General features: G+C 38.9%; 1 pseudogene and 9 gene segments (V, D, J or C); all 10 read right to left on the bottom strand.

The window, feature by feature from the left end:
• Positions 1–481: 481 nt before the first annotated feature.
• Positions 482–1,009, bottom strand: LOC114569344 (Ig heavy chain V region MC101-like). The segment is given in 2 exon segments: positions 482–870; positions 967–1,009. Coding segments are annotated over 2 exon segments (432 nt in total).
• A 445-nt stretch (positions 1,010–1,454) lies between these two features.
• LOC114569163 (Ig heavy chain V region 5A-like) lies at positions 1,455–2,072 on the bottom strand. The segment is given in 2 exon segments: positions 1,455–1,872; positions 1,970–2,072. Coding segments are annotated over 2 exon segments (351 nt in total).
• A 2,613-nt stretch (positions 2,073–4,685) lies between these two features.
• LOC114569136 (immunoglobulin heavy variable 3-48-like) lies at positions 4,686–5,293 on the bottom strand. The segment is given in 2 exon segments: positions 4,686–5,042; positions 5,132–5,293. Coding segments are annotated over 2 exon segments (363 nt in total).
• Positions 5,294–5,818: 525 nt separating this feature from the next.
• On the bottom strand, positions 5,819–6,358 carry LOC114569343 (Ig heavy chain V region PJ14-like; annotated as a pseudogene).
• Positions 6,359–6,893: 535 nt separating this feature from the next.
• On the bottom strand, positions 6,894–7,477 carry LOC114569167 (Ig heavy chain V region 5A-like). The segment is given in 2 exon segments: positions 6,894–7,238; positions 7,336–7,477. Coding segments are annotated over 2 exon segments (351 nt in total).
• A 1,825-nt stretch (positions 7,478–9,302) lies between these two features.
• On the bottom strand, positions 9,303–9,885 carry LOC114569144 (Ig heavy chain V region 6.96-like). The segment is given in 2 exon segments: positions 9,303–9,663; positions 9,743–9,885. Coding segments are annotated over 2 exon segments (363 nt in total).
• Positions 9,886–10,550: 665 nt separating this feature from the next.
• LOC114569180 (Ig heavy chain V region 5A-like) lies at positions 10,551–12,869 on the bottom strand (the record flags this gene model as incomplete). The annotated part of the segment is given in 3 exon segments: positions 10,551–10,611; positions 12,505–12,736; positions 12,830–12,869. Coding segments are annotated over 3 exon segments (333 nt in total), but the record flags the coding sequence as incomplete, so codon positions are not given.
• Positions 12,870–13,726: 857 nt separating this feature from the next.
• On the bottom strand, positions 13,727–19,237 carry LOC114569341 (Ig heavy chain V region 5A-like). The segment is given in 3 exon segments: positions 13,727–13,930; positions 18,955–19,031; positions 19,129–19,237. Coding segments are annotated over 3 exon segments (324 nt in total).
• Positions 15,337–15,839, bottom strand: LOC114569157 (immunoglobulin heavy variable 3-48-like). The segment is given in 2 exon segments: positions 15,337–15,641; positions 15,730–15,839. Coding segments are annotated over 2 exon segments (354 nt in total).
• Positions 17,308–17,816, bottom strand: LOC114569172 (immunoglobulin heavy variable 3-23-like). The segment is given in 2 exon segments: positions 17,308–17,652; positions 17,742–17,816. Coding segments are annotated over 2 exon segments (348 nt in total).
• Positions 19,238–19,260: the final 23 nt, after the last annotated feature.

The following is a 19,260-nucleotide window of genomic DNA, read 5'->3' as shown; positions in this document are numbered from 1 at the left end:
ATGTTATTGTTATAGTTATTACATTATAATTAAATCTTTCATTTTTACCATGGCCTTAACAATAAACAAGTTGCTGACTGTTGTTTAGTACCCTTTTTCTTTTTCTTTTTTCTTCTTTTGTTTACAGTAAATAAATAATAAACAAATACAAATCTTAAAGTCAAGTTCATAAAGTAACTTTCTTTGCATTCATTTGATTCCCAATAAAGATAAACTGGTAATAATTGCTTTCCATTGTTAATATGTACTTAAAAACAGTTTTGAAATGCAAGATAATAGAATTTTAATCATGTGATAAAACATGCAAATAACTATAGAAATTCAGCAATTAAAAAAAATTATCATTTGGCAGCCCTAATATCAATGTTTAGTTATCAGATGTTACATGAAAACAGGAAAAAAAAATTCTCATCTTTCATATGCTTTACAACACGATTAATACCATTCATTGAATTCCATGAACATTAATTTTATTAACTCATTAGAGAGTGCTGTGTGTTGTTGAGTCTTGCTGGTTGCTGGGTATTTGTGCAGGTCTGTTGGTGGTTTGTATCACTGTGGGCCGACGTACACAGTAATACACAGCTGTGTCCTCAGGCTGCACATTCTGTCCTTTTAGAGTCACTGTTAGAGCAGAAGTGTCTCTGCTGTAGCTGAACTTGTTCTTCAGAGCATTATTTTGGTAAAAGTCTCCTCCACCCCACTGATGGGAAATCCAGTCCATTGGTTTTCCTTCACTCTGTCTGATCCAACCTGTTGCATAGCTGTCATCAGTCAGAGAATAACCAGAGACCTGACAGCTGATGGTCAGAGACTGTCCAGGCTGCACAACCATTGAGTCTGTCTGGATGAGATCAATACTGTTCACACCTGTGGAAACACAAATCAACATTATCTCCATCATTCATCTGACTATTCAGGGTTTCTAATGTGTGTATTAGAGTGAATCCACTGAAAGCTCCTCACAGGATCCAGCAGCCAGCAGCAGTATCAGAGCTACAGAGAACATGTTGATGTTGAAGCTGAACTGATGTCAGCTCTTCTGTCTCTCACTGACACACACACACTTCACTTCTTTATGAGACAACACACAAAGAGGCTGATTTACATACTGACGATAGTAAATCAGCTGACCAAAACATATTTGAATAAATAAAAATGGAGATGAAATGTTCAGGTGTTGTTTTTGAATATAAAAAAAGAGAAATTGGTTGAATCTCTTACAAACACATTACATTGTTAATGAAAAGTAAATAAAAATATTATGGAAGAGAAACTGACTTTTTGAGGAATAATTCATACTGTAGTTAAATTACAGATTTCTTTTCCATCACTTGAAGGGTTATATATATATATTCATACAATGATGTATCACTGATTGTTAAGTCAGAGTATTTCAATTGATTAATTACAAAACATTTGTGTTGTGTCTGTTTCTCTCTTCACTGTAACAGTGAGCTGGTGTTGAAACCATTAGTGGTCTGAGGGCTCCTCCTCTGGTGGCTTCATGTTACAAGTGTTCAGGCTCTGAGGGGTTTTTGTTCAGGTCTACTGATGGTTTGTGTTACTGTGGCTCTCTGGGACAGTAATACACAGCAGTGTCTTCAGGCTGCACATTCTGTCCATTTAGAGTCATTGTGTTGCTGGAAGAGTCCAAGCTGATACTGAACTTGTTCTTCAGTGAATCTTTGTAGTATGTTGTGGAGCCAACACGTCCACTTACAATCCACTCCAGTCCTTTCCCTGCAGGCTGTCTGATCCAAGCTGTGTAGTAGCCACTAACAGAATAAGAGACCTGACAGGTGATGGTCAGACGTTGACCTGGCTGCACAGTCACAGAGGCTGGCTGGGTCAACTGTTCACACTTCACACCTGTGGAGGAAAACATGTTGAGTTTTGAATCAGTGTAATAACAGTGAACAGTGTGCTGTGATCATACTGTCAGTGTCTCTGCCTCAGTGAGACTCACAGGATCCAGCAGCCAGCAGCAGCAGCAGAGCTACAGAGAACATGGTTGCTATTGAAGGTGATCTGATGGGAGCTTCTCTTCTTCTGCTGCAACTGACAGCATGATATCAAGTCTTTATAGCAGACTGTGAGGAAGTTCACTTTGCATAGAGAAGGACACTGACAGGCTATAAAAGAAGGATGGACTGTCCTGCCACAAGTTGTAAATGCTTGGAATTGTGTTATGAACATGTGTTTTGACACTGCAACTAAATAATTTCCCTGATTGGATCAATAAAGTATTCTGATTCTGATTCTGATTCTGAAAGACGATGTAATTATTATCATGGTAAAGTTAACACAAATTTAAATTTATTTTTATTAATTCTTCACAAAACTTCTAACACAAGTCAGACACGTAAAACAAACAGATTTACATTTACACTCAGATCAACAGAATATTTAATCTCTGCTTCAACAACATCTGGGGGAGCTGTAATAAAACATGTCTGATTGAAACAGTGTTATTGAGACTGTTTCTCTGAGTGTGGTGATGATGTTGAACTGAAGCTTACTCTGTGAATGAGGTTTATCATAAAAACATCTATTGTTCTTACCTGCCCAGTTAAATGACAGGATGAGAAAAACAACCAAATAATCAGGTCTGATCATTGTTAAAGCCAGTTGTCTCTGTCCAGTCTACAGTGTGTATGTCAGTGATTTAGTGTCTGTCCTTCACTCTGCAACACATATATAGAGATGGAAGAGGTCAGAGATTTGCATTGACTCATCCTCAAACAGAAACTCAACACATCTCTGGAAAATATGATTTATGTATCTTTCATAATATTGTTAATTTATGATTTTTTTTAATGATGAAGATTATTTTCAAGTTATTTAATTCCACTTAGATGTATTCATTTATTCTGCTCAGTAGCATTTGGTGAGCCATCCATATACTGGATATATCATGCATAAATATCTAAATATATTCTCAACACCTGCTGTTCAAAATAAAAAGCATAAACATTATTAACCATCACAAAACAGGAAGTCACAAACCACAACATCAGCTGTTGCTTCCATTGTGGTCATTGTGTGTGTGATTAGAGACACTGTCATATTCTCCTTTGTGTCATCTAAGGTCTTATATTCTACTGCCACCTGGAGGTATTTGTGAAAATAAAAAGTGTGAGGTTTTTGTCAAGCCTCTCTGCTTCCTTTAACCAGTGTGTTTATCTGGCACATTAATACACAGCAGAGTCCTCTGGCTTTAAGTTGGACAGTCTCAGATACAACATGCTGTTGCTGTTATCTCTGTTGACCTCTACTCGTCCTTGCACACTGCTGGCATAATCTGTTCTACTAGCATCGTTGTAAATAAGCCCTATCCATTCCAGTCCTTCTCCTGCAGGTTGTCTGATCCAGTGCATGCTGCAGCAGCTAAATGTGAAGCCAGATCCCCTGCAGGAGAGACTGAGAGTCTCCCCAGGCTTTTTCACTACTGAACTGGAAGGAATGGACTCCATACTCTGACCTGTACAACTTGATGAGATGAAAGGAGAGAAGAACGGAAGAAAGTCAGACAGTCATCTGGGAAATTTTCTGGATTCACTGACTGACCATCAGTCCATGTTGTCTGAGAAAAGATAACACAGCAAGAAGCAGGAGAACTCACAGGGCAGAGAGAGAGCAACCAGCAGAAGAGTGAGTGTGTTCATCATCCTGAGGCTGGAGATGTGACATCTGATGCTCCACACAAAGTACAAGAGCAGTCAGCAGGACAGAAGTACACTGCACAGACTCAAGATTTGCATCAGGACATAATGGGGAGGGAGTGGCTCCTAAACCAGCACTCTGTTATAGTTTGTATCATTTATTATTTGTTCATTTTTTAATTATAGTTGCTTGTCATTCCATGTTAGATACAATATCACATTCAGAGACAAGAGCACTTTTAGTTTTGTATTGCTCTATCAGTTACACTTTATAATTATGGTACATGAATTGTCATGACTTCATGCATGATTTCATGCATGAAAAAGTAGTACTTCAGTAATGTACAAGGATTAATAGTATTTCATGCATGACTTAATGCAGGAACAATATGTTAATTAATGCATCAATTAAGGAATGTGAATCATCAAGATTTCTGATTTACTAATGATGTTCATGTCTTCTTTAAAGAACTGACCAGTCACAGCAGTGTACATATATTCAGAAAACCTGAAGTGTTGTAATTACTTCAACATTACTTCATCATGTTTGTTGCCCTTCAAAAAAAGTGCTGACCTGGTCCATCTTTAACATTGACAAATAAGATATGATTAATGGTGGCATAAAATTAAATGTATTAAGAATTTCAGGAGTGGGTTGGCAAAATAATACTAAGGTCACTATATTTTTATGGTTGCTGTAATCACAACAACATAAGGCCCTTAAACAGTAATTATGTATTGTGTATTCAGCAACCTGATTGTTGGGCTGTCTTTGGACCTTTTATCAAAAGGAGATCTTTTTTTTGTTTTCCAAAATGTGTTTAATTCAGGGAGGATTGTTAATCTATTATTTAACATACTGTATTTGAAAATTAGATTACAGAATATTTGAAAATTAGATTACAGAATATTAAACAAATTAACAGCCTCAAAACAACAACAAATGTAATATAAACTAAATAAAATATATAAACGTTATAAAAAAGATATTTCAAACTTGTGCACTACCAGCTTGAAAGAATGAGTACTGTAGGATTTTGTACAGCTGCTCAACCAACTCCAGTCACTGTGGGTCTCGAGCACAATAATAAACAGCAGAATCTTCAGTCTTCAGACTGTTCATCTGCAGATACAGCTGCTCTCTGCTGTTGTCTCTGGAGATGGTAAACCGGCCTTGGACTGACTGAGAGTAATAGATGCCGCTGCTGCCACTGCTGATGTAAGCGATCCACTCCAGTCCTTTTCCAGGAGCCTGTCTGATCCAGCTCATTCCGTAGCTGCTGAATGACAATCCAGATGTTGTACAGGTCAATCTGTGGGATTCTCCAGGTCTTTTAATCGCTGGTTCAGATTCTGTCAGAGTCTGACCATCAACACCTGTCAAGTGGATAAAAAAACATCAAGTGAAATAAGCTGATGACACCAAATAACAGCTATGTTAAATCAAGATCAGTGAAAATTTTCACCTGCCCAGCAGAGAGTTAACAGCTGCAGTCCTGTCCTATAGTCCATCATGTTAAACTGTGTGTCCACTGTTCTCTGTCCTCCTCTCTGCACTCAGATAAGTAGAGGTGAAGATATCTGAGTTTTGCATCGACTCCTCCTCACAGGGAGGAAACATCTGGACTGGAGATATTTAATGAAACTGAGTCAGAGTCAACCCTCCAAGTCAGCTGTTTTAATGTTTGTCTGACATGTTTTCATTTGTGTAAAATGTTTATCAATAGTAACACCACAACCATGTATGTATTATAATATACACAAATGACATCTGGCACATTAACATACAAAGTTTAATTACATTTATTAAATTATAAATGATCTTGTTATCAAGGCTCTGTTTCTCATTAGTCACTTTTAACGTAATAGGCAGCAAATGAGAGCATTCAAAATAACCTAAACTACAGTTTTAGTCTGATCACTAAAATTAAAAGCATTTCTGAAAATTGCTTTATTATCATCTGGCTTTGTCATTATAACATGCATGCTTTGTACTTATGAATATGATTTTGTGTAATATTGTATACATTTACTTAGTTATCAGATGTTACATGGAAACAGGAACATATTTTAGACCTCACAACATGATTTATACTATTCATTGAATTCCATAAACATCCATTTTATCAACTCACTGGAGAGTGCTGTCTTTATTAATGTTCACATTTAGAACATGTGTGTGTGGTTGAGTCATGCTGGTTGCTGGGTATTTGTGCAGGTCTGTTGGTGGTTTGTATCACTGTGGGGTAACGTACACAGTAATACACAGCTGTGTCCTCAGGCTGCACATTCTGTCCTTTTAGAGTCACTGTTAGAGCAGAAGTGTCTCTGCTGTAGCTGAACTTGTTCTTCAGAGCATTATTTTAACGAAGGCCACTTGTTCCCCACTGATGGGAAATCCAGTCCATTGGTTTTCCTTCACTCTGTCTGATCCAACCTGTTGCATAGCTGTCATCAGTCAGAGAATAACCAGAGACCTGACAGCTGATGGTCAGAGACTGTCCAGGCTGCACAACCATTGAGTCTGTCTGGATGAGATCAATACTGTTCACACCTGTGGAAACACAAATCAACATTATCTCCATCATTCATCTGACTATTCAGGGTTTCTAATGTGTGTATTAGAGTGAATCCACTGAAAGCTCCTCACAGGATCCAGCAGCCAGCAGCAGTATCAGAGCTACAGAGAACATGTTGATGTTGAAGCTGAACTGATGTCAGCTCTTCTGTCTCTCACTGACACACACACACTTCACTTCTTTATGAGGCAACACACAAGGAGGCTGATTTACATACTGATTATAGTAAATCAGCTGACCTAAACATATTTGAATAAATAAAAATGAAGACGAAATGTTCAGGTGTTGTTTTTGAATATAACAAAAGAGAAATTGGTTGAATCTCTTACAAACACATTAGATTGTTAATGAAAAGTAAATAACAATATTATGGAAGAGAAACTGACTTTTTGAGGAATAATTTATACTGTAGTTAAATCACAGATTTTTTTCCATCACTTGAAAGGTTATATATGCATACAATGATGTATCCCTGATTGTTAAGTCAGAGTATTTCAATTGATTGATTGTACTGTTAATGATAAATTTAATTAAAAAACATTTGTTTTGTGTCTGTTTCTCTCTTTACTGTAACAGTGAGCTGGTGTTGAAACCATTAGTGGTCTGAGGGCTCCTCCTCTGGTGGCTTCATGTTACAAGTGTTCAGGCTCTGAGGGGTTTTTGTTCAGGTCTACTGATGGTTTGTGTTACTGTGGCTCTCTGGCACAGTAATACACAGCAGTGTCTTCAGGCTGCACATTCTGTCCATTTAGAGTCACTGTGTTGCTGGAAGTCTCTAAGTCGATACTGAACTTGCTCTTCAGTGAATCTTTGAAGTAAGTTGTGTATCCAACTGCTGCCATTCCAATCCACTCCAGTCCTTTCCCTGCAGGCTGTCTGATCCAAGCTGTGTAGTAGCTGCTGAGAGAATAAGAGACCTGACAGGTGATGGTCAGACGTTGACCTGGCTGCACAGTCACAGAGGCTGGCTGGGTCAACTGTTCACACTTTACACCTGTGGAGGAAAACATGTTGAGTATTGAATCAGTGTAATAACAGTGAACAGTGTACTGTGATCATACTGTCAGTGTCTCTGCCTCAGTGAGACTCACAGGATCCAGCAGCCAGCAGCAGCAGCAGAGCTACAGAGAACATGGTTGCTATTGAAGGTGATCTGATGGGAGCTTCTCTTCTTCTGCTGCAACTGACAGCATGATATCAAGTCTTTATAGCAGACTGTGAGGAAGTTCACTTTGCATAGAGAAGGACACTGACAGGCTATAAAAGAAGGTTGAACTGTCCCATAACACGTAGTCAAGACTATAATAACCATTTATTTTATTAAAGGAAAGAAAATGTAATACAGACACATATTAGAATATTTCTCATCTGATTCTCAAACAAGCACAACATGTTTTTAAGTGTTCTGTTAATGTGCTAGTTGGCTGATTTTGTGATTGTCTTAATGTGGGTGTTAAATGTTTTCTCTGAGTCCATAAGTCAGACTGTTCTGGGATTGGCATTCTTTACTTAAGTGATTCAAGGTGAGCATTGATCTTTAATTGTTATTTTGCACTAAAAGAAATTGTTTTAGATATGTATTTACTTATGTATATTTGTCTTGGGCATTTATTTTGCACATCAAATAACTGATTTGTTCAATGCACTAATTGGCTGTTCGTTATCTACATTTGTGTCGCCCATATATATATGTTGAGATATTCTATTGTTTTCATAATCTAAGTAGTGTGAGCATGTAAAAACCCAATAAGTTATACTTGGGAAACTTTGCGTCATTTTGCTCATTGAAATATCTATGAATGAGAACAAGAGCTACCTAGTTTACATTACACAGTGTGTCATTTCTCACAATATCTTAAATTGAATGTTCGTATGCTTTACAAACCTTATAACAGAGGAAATAATACATTCAGACTTCTCAATAAAACTATAACTCAGTCAGTTATTCATCATTACATTGTTGGTAAAAATAAAACAGGAAGTCAAAAACCCCAAAATCATCTGCTGCTGTAATTGTGTGCATCTTTGTTTTTTTTACTCATACTGCCATTATTATATTTTAGGTCTCCTACTGCCTCCTGTTGGTCTTTGTAAAAAAAAAGAAATTAAACTGACGTGCTGTGAACTCCACTGACAGCCTGATGTGATGATTTTATAGCTGAGAAACAAGGAAGGTCACTGAGTTTGCATAAAATCAAACATATGAAGCATCACTGTTGGACTAACTGGAGTCAATAGAAGAGTTTGTTCAGCGTTATTATATCTGCAGAGTGAAAATATATGCCTGGAATTTTTGTTATCTTCATATCCAGATTCAGATAACTTTAAACTGTCAATATTATTTCCACATATTTTCCAGACTTTCTTCAAACATTAAAAATCGTTTAACATGAAATAGTTATCTCCATACATGATACAAGTAAATTCACTTTATATCTAAACAATAACATGAAATGCTGTCATCACTCATCTCCACTTTCAGCTGTTTTCTCTTAGAAATGATTTTAATGAAGACCTATTGATTTTAGTTTTTTAGTTCTAATTTGAGTATCAGTCAGTTAAGATCAATGAGAACAGCAGATCTGAGTTTCTCCTTTTAGTAACAGAGATGAGAAAAACTAGACACTGACTGTCCTCTAGTGATTTTATGAGAGAAACAGCAACATAATTTGTTAACTCCCATATTATGACTCGCTTTAATTCCACATCATTTACAGACAGTATTCTGTCTTCATTTGTAGAAAAGTCAATTATTTGTAGTAGTTTAATTTCAGAAACCAGATTGTTGTGCTGTCTTTGGACCTTGTATCAATGAGTGATCTTTTTTCAGCCTGAAAGAATAAGTACTGTAGGATTTTGTATTGTGTTTTTAATGTGTTTTCAAATTTCTGGATAATGCAGGGAGGATTATTAATTCATCATAAAAACATATATGAAAATAAAATTACAGCATATTAAACAACTTAAAATCCTCAAAACAACAAAAGCTAATATAACAAAAAAAATAAATACATAAATATTATGAAAAATACTTCATGCTTGGGCTCTACCAGCCTGAAAGAATGAGTACTGTAGGATTTTGTACAGCTGCTCAACCAACTCCAGTCACTGTGGCTCTCGAGCACAATAATAAACAGCAGAATCTTCAGTCTTCAGACTGTTCATCTGCAGATACAGCTGCTTTCTGTTGTTGTCTCTGGAGACGGTAAACCGGCCTTGAACTGACTGAGAGTAGTGGATGCCGCTACTGTCACTGGTAATGTAAGCGACCCATTCCAGTCTTTTTCCAGCAGCCTGTCTGATCCAGTGCATGGTGTAGCCATTAACGTCCAACGCAGAGGCTGTACAGGTCAATCTATGGGATTCTCCAGGTCTTTTAATTGCTGGTTCAGATTGTGTCAGAGTCTGACCATCAACACCTGTCAAGAGGATGAAAAACATTGTATGAAAAAAAACAAATGAAAGACATGTAACATTAAGCTCAGTGAAAATCTTCACCTGCCCAGCAGAGAGTAAACAGCAGCAGTCCTGTCCTATAGTCCATCATGTTAAACTGTGTGTCCACTGTTCTCTGTCCTCCTCTCTGCACTCAGATAAGTAGAGGTGAAGATATCTGAGTTTTGCATCGACTCCTCCTCACAGGGAGGAACTGGATCTGACTTTGATCTCAGTCACTGTTTGGTGAAACTGGAAAATGAATGTTTACTGTACATGCGACATTCCTTCAGTATACTTTGTGCAATAGGCTGACAAACACATTATATACGTATTTAGCACCGTCTGCATCATGTGAAGACTTTGACACTTTTACACAACCCCTGTAGTGATTAACTTTGTGAAACAGGAGAACAAATGTTTACTATGCATGAGCAATGATGCAATAGGCTGACAAACACATTATTTAAGTGGATTATACTTCATTATTAAGCCCAGTATGCATAGTGTGAAGATTTTGGCAATATTTTAATAATAATAATACTTTTTTTTGTTGGTGCCTTTTAAGATACCCAAGGACACCTTACAAAACAATAATAAAGACATAAATAAAAGCACAGTGATTTCAGTTAAAGAGAGTCCCGTTGACTGATGTGAGGAGGAAGAGAGTTCCAAAGACGTGGGTCAGAGCCAGTGATGTGGTCCGTTGATCTCGTGCAGTTTATTCAGTTTTACAACGTAAAGAGAGTATTTTTAATTACATTTTAATTAAATCAACACCAAATAACACCTTGACAAATATTGATTACAGTTGCATACTGTTGATTTTCTTTTTGTTCAGGTCTACTGATGGTTTGTGTTACTGTGTGTACCTGGCACAGTAATACACAGCAGTGTCTTCAGGCTGCACATTCTGTCCATTTAGAGTCACTGTCTTGCTGGAAGTCTCTAAGTCAATACTAAACTTGTTCTTCAGGGAATCTTTGTAGTATGAAGCTCCAGCCTCTGCCGTGAAAGAGGCAAAGCAGCGGGTGTGGGAGAAGTTTGGAGAAGACATGGAGAAGGACTTTCGGTCGGCACCAAAGTGCTTCTGGAAAACTGTTCGCCACCTCAGGAGGGGGGAAGGGGAACCATCCAAGCTGTGTACAGTAAGGATGGGACACTGTTGACCTCAACTGAGGAGGTAATAGGGCGGTGGAAGGAGCACTTTGAGGAACTCCTGAATCCGACTAATACGCCCTCTATGTTAGAGGCAGAGCTGGAGGATGACGGGGGATTTTCGTCGATTTCCCAAGCGGAAGTCACTGATGTAGTCAAACAACTCCACAGTGGCAAAGCCCCGGGGATTGATGAGATCCGTCCAGAAATGCTCAAGGCTCTGGGTGTGGAGGGGCTGTCCTGGTTGACACGACTCTTCAACATTGCGTGGAAGTCTGGAACAGTGCCAAAGGAGTGGCAGACTGGGGTGGTGGTTCCCCTTTTTAAAAAGGGGACCAGAGGGTGTGTGCCAATTACAGGGGTATCACACTTCTCAGCCTCCCTGGTAAAGTCTACTCCAAGGTGCTGGAAAAGAGGGTTCGGCCAATAGTCGAACCTCGGGTTGAGGAGGAGCAATGCGGATTCCGTCCTGGTCGTGGAACAACGGACCAGCTCTTCACTCTCGCAAGGATCCTGGAGGGAGCCTGGGAGTATGCCCAACCGGTCTACATGTGTTTTGTGGACTTGGAGAAGGCGTATGACCGGGTCCCCCGGGAGATACTGTGGGAGGTGCTGCGGGAGTATGGGGTGAGGGGTTCTCTACTCAGGGCCATCCAATCTCTGTATGACCAAAGTGAGAGCTGTGTCCGGGTCCTCGGCAGTAAGTCGGACTCGTTTCAGGTGAGGGTTGGCCTCCGCCAGGGCTGCGCTTTGTCACCAATCCTGATTGTAATATTTATGGACAGGATATCGAGGCGTGGGAGGGGTGGGGAGGGGTTGCAGTTTGGTGGGCTGGGGATCTCATCGCTGCTCTTTGCAGGTGATGTGGTCCTGATGGCATCATCGGCCTGTGACCTTCAGCACTCACTGGGTCGGTTCGCAGCCGAATGTGAAGCGGTTGGGATGAGGATCAGCACCTCTAAATCGGAGGCCATGGTTCTCAGCAGGAAACCGATGGAATGCCTTCTCCACGTAGGGAATGAGTCCTTACCCCAAGTGAAGGAGTTCAAGTACCTTGGGGTTTTGTTCGCGAGTGAGGGGACAATGGAGCGGGAGATTGGTCGGAGAATCGGCGCAGCGGGTGCGGTATTACATTCAATCTATCGCACCGTTGTGATGAAAAGAGAGCTGAGCCAGAAGGCAAAGCTCTCGATCTACCGGTCAGTTTTCGTTCCTACCCTCACCTATGGTCATGAAGGCTGGGTCATGACCGAAAGAACGAGATCCAGGGTACAAGCGGCCGAAATAGGTTTCCTCAGGAGGGTGGCTGGCATCTCCCTTAGAGGTAGGGTGAGAAGCTCAGTCATCCGTGAGGAGCTCGGAGTAGAGCCGCTGCCCTTTAATGTCGAAAGGAGCCAGTTGAGGTGGTTCGGGCATCTGGTAAGGATGCCCCCTGGGCGCCTCCCTAGGGAGGTGTTCCAGGCACGCCCAGCTGGGAGGAGGCCTCGGGAAGACCCAGGACTAGGTGGAGGGATTATATCTCCAACCTGGCCTGGGAACGCATCGGGATCCCCCAGTTGGAGCTGGTTAATTTGCTCGGGAAAGGGAAGTTTGGGGTCCCCTGCTGGAGCTGCTCCCCCCGCGACCCAACACCGGATAAGCGGACGAAGATGGATGGATGGATGGATGTCTTGCTGGAAGTCTCTAAGTCAATACTAAACTTGTTCTTCAGGGAATCTTTGTAGTATGAAGCTCCAGTATGTTTCATTCCAATCCACTCCAGTCCTTTCCCTGCAGGCTGTCTGATCCAAGCTGTGTTGTAGCTGCTGAGAGAATAAGAGACCTGACTGGTGATGGTCAGACGTTGACCTGGCTGCACAGTCACAAAGGCTGGCTGGGTCAACTGTTCACACTTCACACCTGTGGAGGAAAACATGTTGAGTATTGAATCAGTGTAATAACAGTGAACAGTGTGCTGTGATCATACTGTCAGTGTCTCTGCCTCAGTGAGACTCCCAGCAGCCAGCAGCAGCAGCAGAGCTACAGAGAACATGGTTGCTATTGAAGGTGATCTGATGGGAGCTTCTCTTCTTCTGCTGCAACTGACAGCATGATATCAAGTCTTTATAGCAGACTGTGAGGAAGTTCACTTTGCATAGAGAAGGACACTGACAGGCTATAAAAGAAGGATGAACTGTCCTGTAACACGTGTTCTAGACTATTGTAACCATATAATTTATTATAGGAAAAGAAATGTAAACCAGACAATTATTAGAATTACAATGATCTTCTCATCTGACGCTCATGCAATAACAAAAATTATATCAACTGTTCTATTAACGTGATAGTTGGTTGATTTTGTGATTGTCTTAATGTAGGTTTTGCTTATCAAATAATTGATATCCTCAATGCAGTAATTAATGGTTATGTAAAAATATATGTCCACATATGATATGTTAAGATAATCTGTTGCTTTACAGAATCTAAGTAGTGTGAGCATGTAGAGACCCAAGAAAGGATACTTGGGAAACGTTGTGTAATTTTTATCACTCAAATTACTGAATGACGAAAAGTGCTACCCAGTTTTACAGTCTGCGTTACAGTATGTGATTATTATTTCACACAATATCTTAAAATAAATGTTCTCATTCTCGACAAACCTTATAACACAGAGGAAAACACATTTAGACACCAATAGTCTCAATAAAACTGAGACTCAGTCAGTTGTTCATCATGACATTGGTCGGTAAAAAATAAAACAGAAAGTCAAAAACCACAAAATCATCTGCTGCTGTCATTGTGTGCCTCTTTCTTAATAATCTTACATCATATTTAAGGTCTCCTACTGCCACCTGTTGGTCTGTGTAAAAATACATTTTTTAAGGTTTTTGTATAGTTTCCCTAGTAACTTTATCCAGCAGTGTCTTCAGGCTGCACATTCTGTCCATTTAGAGTCACTGTGTTGCTGGAAGTCTCTAAGTCGATACTGAACTTGTTCTTCAGGGAATCTTTGTAGTATGAAGCTCCAGTATCTTTCATTCCAATCCACTCCAGTCCTTTCCCTGCAGGCTGTCTGATCCAAGCTGTGTAGTAGCTGCTGAGAGAATAAGAGACCTGACAGGTGATGGTCAGACGTTGACATGGCTGGCTGGGTCAACTGTTCACACTTCACACCTGTTAAAGACAAACATGTTGTGTAATAAATTATCAAGTTATACATGATTTTGAACTGTTATTTAACTGTCATGTTTTTGTCACGGTTTTGTAACAAAAGATAGTTACAAAAACGGTTGACTTCATCAAATTCAAAGAGACTCACATCCAGCTGCCAACAGCAGAGGCTGGCTGTGTCAACTGTTCACACTTCACACCTGTAAAAAAATAATGTTTTGTAACAAATGATCAAGTTATACTGAAAGAAGAAATGTTGACTTTATCAAATCCAGAGAGGCTCACATCCAGCTGCCAACAGCAGCGGCAGCGCTACAGAGAACATTTAAGCATTAAGATTAACAGAATAGTTCATGTTCCCAGGCTCAACTGAATATGAGAGGACACCAGAGCTGCAATAACACTTGTCTGAATGAAGCAGTCTTATTGAGACTTTGTTTCTCTGAATGTGTTCATGATTTTGAACTGTTATTTAACTGTCATGTTTTGTGAATGTAAAAGCAGAAAGCAAACTTTTGGCTTGTTGAGTTGTTGTACAGCGTTCCTCCTTCCTGTGTCACTGTGGCCATCGAGAACAATAATAAACAGCAGAATCTTCAGTCTTCAGAATGTTCATCTGCAGATACAGCTGCTTTCATAATGGGAAGAGTTGTTGCTAAGATCTATGAACCGACAAATTAAAACAATCTATCAAGTCAGAGGATATTTAAAACAGACAGAGAAAAAGTATCAAGTATCACTGTATCTGTCATTTCACTGAGTAGGCCTACTTGCATTCACAGAAGAAACGAAAAGTTGTTTCTTATCAGTCATAAAATCAGGAATAAATACTTACAAGTAAAAAAACAGTCATATCTAAAATAGATGTCGTGAGTGACTGTGTGAGGGGAGGGGACACAATCCATTGATTATTTGTACTGCTTGTGGGAAGAAGCTGTCAATCATCCTGCTGGTCCTAAAGCTGACGTTGTATGACCGGCAACAGTGGCAACAATGATCTGTTAAATATCTTCACTTCCTTTTTATATCTATACAAATTGTTAATTTCAGGATTTTGTGTGGATTTGGTTCCTTATAGGAAAATTATTTTCATTTAAAAAAAAACGTGTGTACATTCTGAAAATAATGTGGAAGCATTTTATTTTTAAATGTTACCAAAATGTTGATTTTGGCATGATCTTCATGCAGGTACTTGTGAAGACATGTGGACACAGTTTCACCACACTAATACAGAGAACTTATCAGCAGTATGGTAAAAAAATGATACTGAGACAGCTGAATGTCAGTGGTGGTGGAAAATAGAGGAAGTAGATTTTGTATGACTCTCCTATTATCGTCTCTCACTGTGTCTATCGTGCACAGTAATACACTGCTGTGTCCTCGGTCTTCAGACTGTTCATCTGCAGATAGAGTTTACTGCTGGAGTCATCTCTGGAGATGGTGAATCTCCCCTGGACTGACTGGGAGTAAGAGTTAACTCTACTAGATCTGCTTATGAAAGCGATCCACTCCAGTCCTTTTCCAGGAGCTTGTCTGACCCAGTTCATTTCATAGCTGCTGAATGTGAATCCAGATGTTGTACAGGTCAATCTGTGAGATTCTCCAGGTCTTTTAATCGCTGGTTCAGATTCTGTCAGAGTCTGACCATCAACACCTGTCAAGAGGATAAAAAACATCAAGTGAAATAAGCTGATGACACCAAATAAAAGCTATGTTAAATTAAGATCAGTGAAAATCTTCACCTGCCCAGCAGAGAGTTAAAAGCAGCAGTCCTGTCCTATAGTCCATCATGTTAAACTGTGTGTCCACTGTTCTCTGTCCTCCTCTCTGCACTCAGATAAGTAGAGGTGAAGATATCTGAGTTTTGCATTGACTCCTCCTCACAGGGAGGAAAAATCTGGACTGGAATCTAAAATCTTCTTTGATGAAACTAGAATACATTTTTATTGACGAGGAAGTGTCCATATTAGAAATGCTATTTTAAAATGCATTACTAGGTTATCAACATTATCAGCACATTAATTAAAGCATAATATATGCCATCTGATTGATTGAAGCAGTGGTGCCCAGCACACATGGACATGGCATTGTGATGTTTTATGGTCATTTAATGGCAGAAAAGTTTGTAACAGATTATCATTCGGAGGAGAACATCAATATCTGGAGCATTAGGGGCTTAAAACAATTAAATAAAACATTTACTCCTTTACTTCCCTGTCTTATGTTCCTGTATTGTATGGCATTAAACTGACAATATTGTCTCCACATATATTCTAGATATTCCTCTGCACTTAAAACAGAACAATTCCTTAATGACTATATTATTATTCTTTCTTTAAACAATAATTATCATTTTATATGAAATAGATATCTCCATACACAATACAAGTAAATTCACTTAGTATGTAAACAATAACGTAAAATGCTGTCATCACTGATCTCCACTTTCAGCTGTTTTCTCTTAGAAATGATTTTAATAAAACTTCAGTATGTGAAGGACAGAGTGACATATTCTTATTTACCTATTGATTTTATTACATAGCAATATGAATCATGTCAGAGTTTGAGTATCAATCAGTTAAGATCAATGAGAACAGCAGATCTGAGTTTCTCCTTTTAGTAACAGAGGAGAGAGAAACTAGACACTGACTGTCCTCTAGTAATTTTATAAAAGAAACAGTAACATTATTTTTCATTCTCATAGATTCCACATCATATCATTTCCAGAGAGTATTGTGTCTTAATTTGTAGAACTGTAAAGTATTTGTAGTAGTTTAATTTCAGCAACCAGATTGTTGGGCTGTCTTTGAACCTTTTATCAAAAAGAGATGTTTTTGCTGTTTTTAAAATGTTTTCCAAAATGTGTATAATGCAGGGAGGATGGTTATTTGTTGGAGGCTGATTTACATACTGATGATAGTAAATCAGCTGACCAAAACATATTTGAATAAATAAAAATGGAGATGAAATATTCAGGTGTTGTTTTTGAATATAACAAAAGAGAAATTGGTTGAATCTCTTACAAACACATTAGATTGTTAATGAAAAGTAAATAAAAATAATATGGAAGAGAAACTGACTTTTTGAGGAATAATTTATACTGTAGTTAAATCACAGATTTCTTTTCCATCACTTGAAGGGTTATATATTCATACAATGATGTATCACTGATTGTTAAGTCAGAGTATTTCAATTGATTAATTAAAAAACATTTGTGTTGTGTCTGTTTCTCTCTTTACTGTAACAGTGAGCTGGTGTTGAAACCATTAGTGGTCTGAGGGCTCCTCCTCTGGTGGCTTCATGTTACAAGTGTTCAGGCTCTGAGGGGTTTTTGTTCAGGTCTACTGATGGTTTGTGTTACTGTGGCTCTCTGGCACAGTAATACACAGCAGTGTCTTCAGGCTGCACATTCTGTCCATTTAGAGTCACTGTGTTGCTGGAAGAGTCAAAGCTGATACTGAACTTGTTCTTCAGTGAATCTTTGAAGAATGTTGTGTATCCAACACCTCCTATTACAATCCACTCCAGTCCTTTCCCTGCAGGCTGTCTGATCCAAGCTGTGCGATAGCTACTAACAGAATAAGAGACCTGACAGGTGATGGTCAGACGTTGACCTGGCTGCACAGTCACAGAGGCTGGCTGGGTCAACTGTTCACACTTCACACCTGTTAAAAAAGAAAATGTTTTGTAACAAATGATCAAGTTATACTGCAAAAGAAGAACTGTTGACTTTAACAAATCCAGAGTGACTCACATCCAGCTGCCAACAGCAGCAGCAGAGCTCCAGAGAACATGGTTTATGTTGAATCTGACGTGCTGTGAACTCCACTGACAGCCTGATGTGATGTTTTTATAGCTGAGAAACAAGGAAGGAGTTTGCATAAAATCAAACATATGAAGCATGAGTGAATGAGTGAAAATATGCCTGGATTTTTTGTTTTCTTCATATCCAGATACAGATAACTTTAAACTGTTAATATTATTTCCACATATTTTCCAGACATTCTTCAAACATAAAAAATTGTTTAATATAAAATAGTTATCTCCATAAATGATACAAGTAAATTCACTTTGTATGTAAACAATAATGTTAAATTCTGTCTTCACTTTCAGCTGTTTTCTCTTAGAAATGACTTTAATAAAACTACAGTATGTGAAGGAAAGAGTGACATATTCTTATTTACCTATTGATTTTATTACAGAGCAATATGAATAATTTTACCGTTTGAGTATCAGTCAGTTAAGATCAATGAGAACAGCAGATCTGATTTTGAGAGTTTGAGAGTCTGAGAGAAACTAGACACTGACTGTCCTCTAGTGATTTTATAAAAGAAACAGTAACATTATTTTTTAACTCCCATATTATGACTTTCTTTATTTTCCACTTTCTTTACAGAGAGTATTGTGTCTTACTTTGTAGAAATGTTTAGTATTTTAGAAGTTTAATTTCAGCAACTAGATTGTTGGGCTGTCTTTGGACCTTATATCAATGAGTGATCTTTTTTCTGTTTTTAATGTGTTTTCAGGAATGTATAATGCAGGGAGGATTATTACTTTATTTTAAAAACATTTCAAGTAAATCACAGCATAGTAAACAACTTAACAACCTCAAAACAACAAAAGCTAATATAAAAATAAATAAATACATAAATATTATGAAAAATACTTCATGCTTGGGCTCTACCAGCCTGAAAGAATGAGTACTGTAGGATTTTGTACAGCTGCTCAACCAACTGTTACTGTGGCTCTCTGGCACAGTAATACACAGCAGTGTCTTCAGGCTGCACATTCTGTCCATTTAGAGTCACTGTGTTGCTGGAAGAGTCCAAGCTGATACTGAACTTGTTCTTCAGTGAATCTTTGTAGTATGTGGTGCATCCAACACAGCCACGTACAATCCACTCCAGTCCTTTCCCTGCAGGCTGTCTGATCCAAGCTGTGACGTAGCTACCAACAGAATAAGAGACCTGACAGGTGATGGTCAGACGTTGACCTGGCTGCACAGTCACAGAGGCTGGCTGGGTCAACTGTTCACACTTCACACCTGTGGAGGAAAACATGTTGAGTATTGAATCAGTGTAATAACAGTCAACAGTGTGCTGTGATCATACTGTCAGTGTCTCTGCCTCAGTGAGACTCACAGGATCCAGCAGCCAGCAGCAGCAGCAGAGCTACAGAGAACATGGTTGCTATTGAAGGTGATCTGATGGGAGCTTCTCTTCTTCTGCTGCAACTGACAGCATGATATCAAGTCTTTATAGCAGACTGTGAGG

This window comes from Perca flavescens, chromosome 15, assembly GCF_004354835.1.
Source record: "Perca flavescens isolate YP-PL-M2 chromosome 15, PFLA_1.0, whole genome shotgun sequence".
NCBI lineage: Eukaryota > Metazoa > Chordata > Actinopteri > Perciformes > Percidae > Perca > Perca flavescens.
Note: the sequence above shows the minus strand (reverse complement) of the source record. Positions and strands in the feature narration are given on the sequence as shown.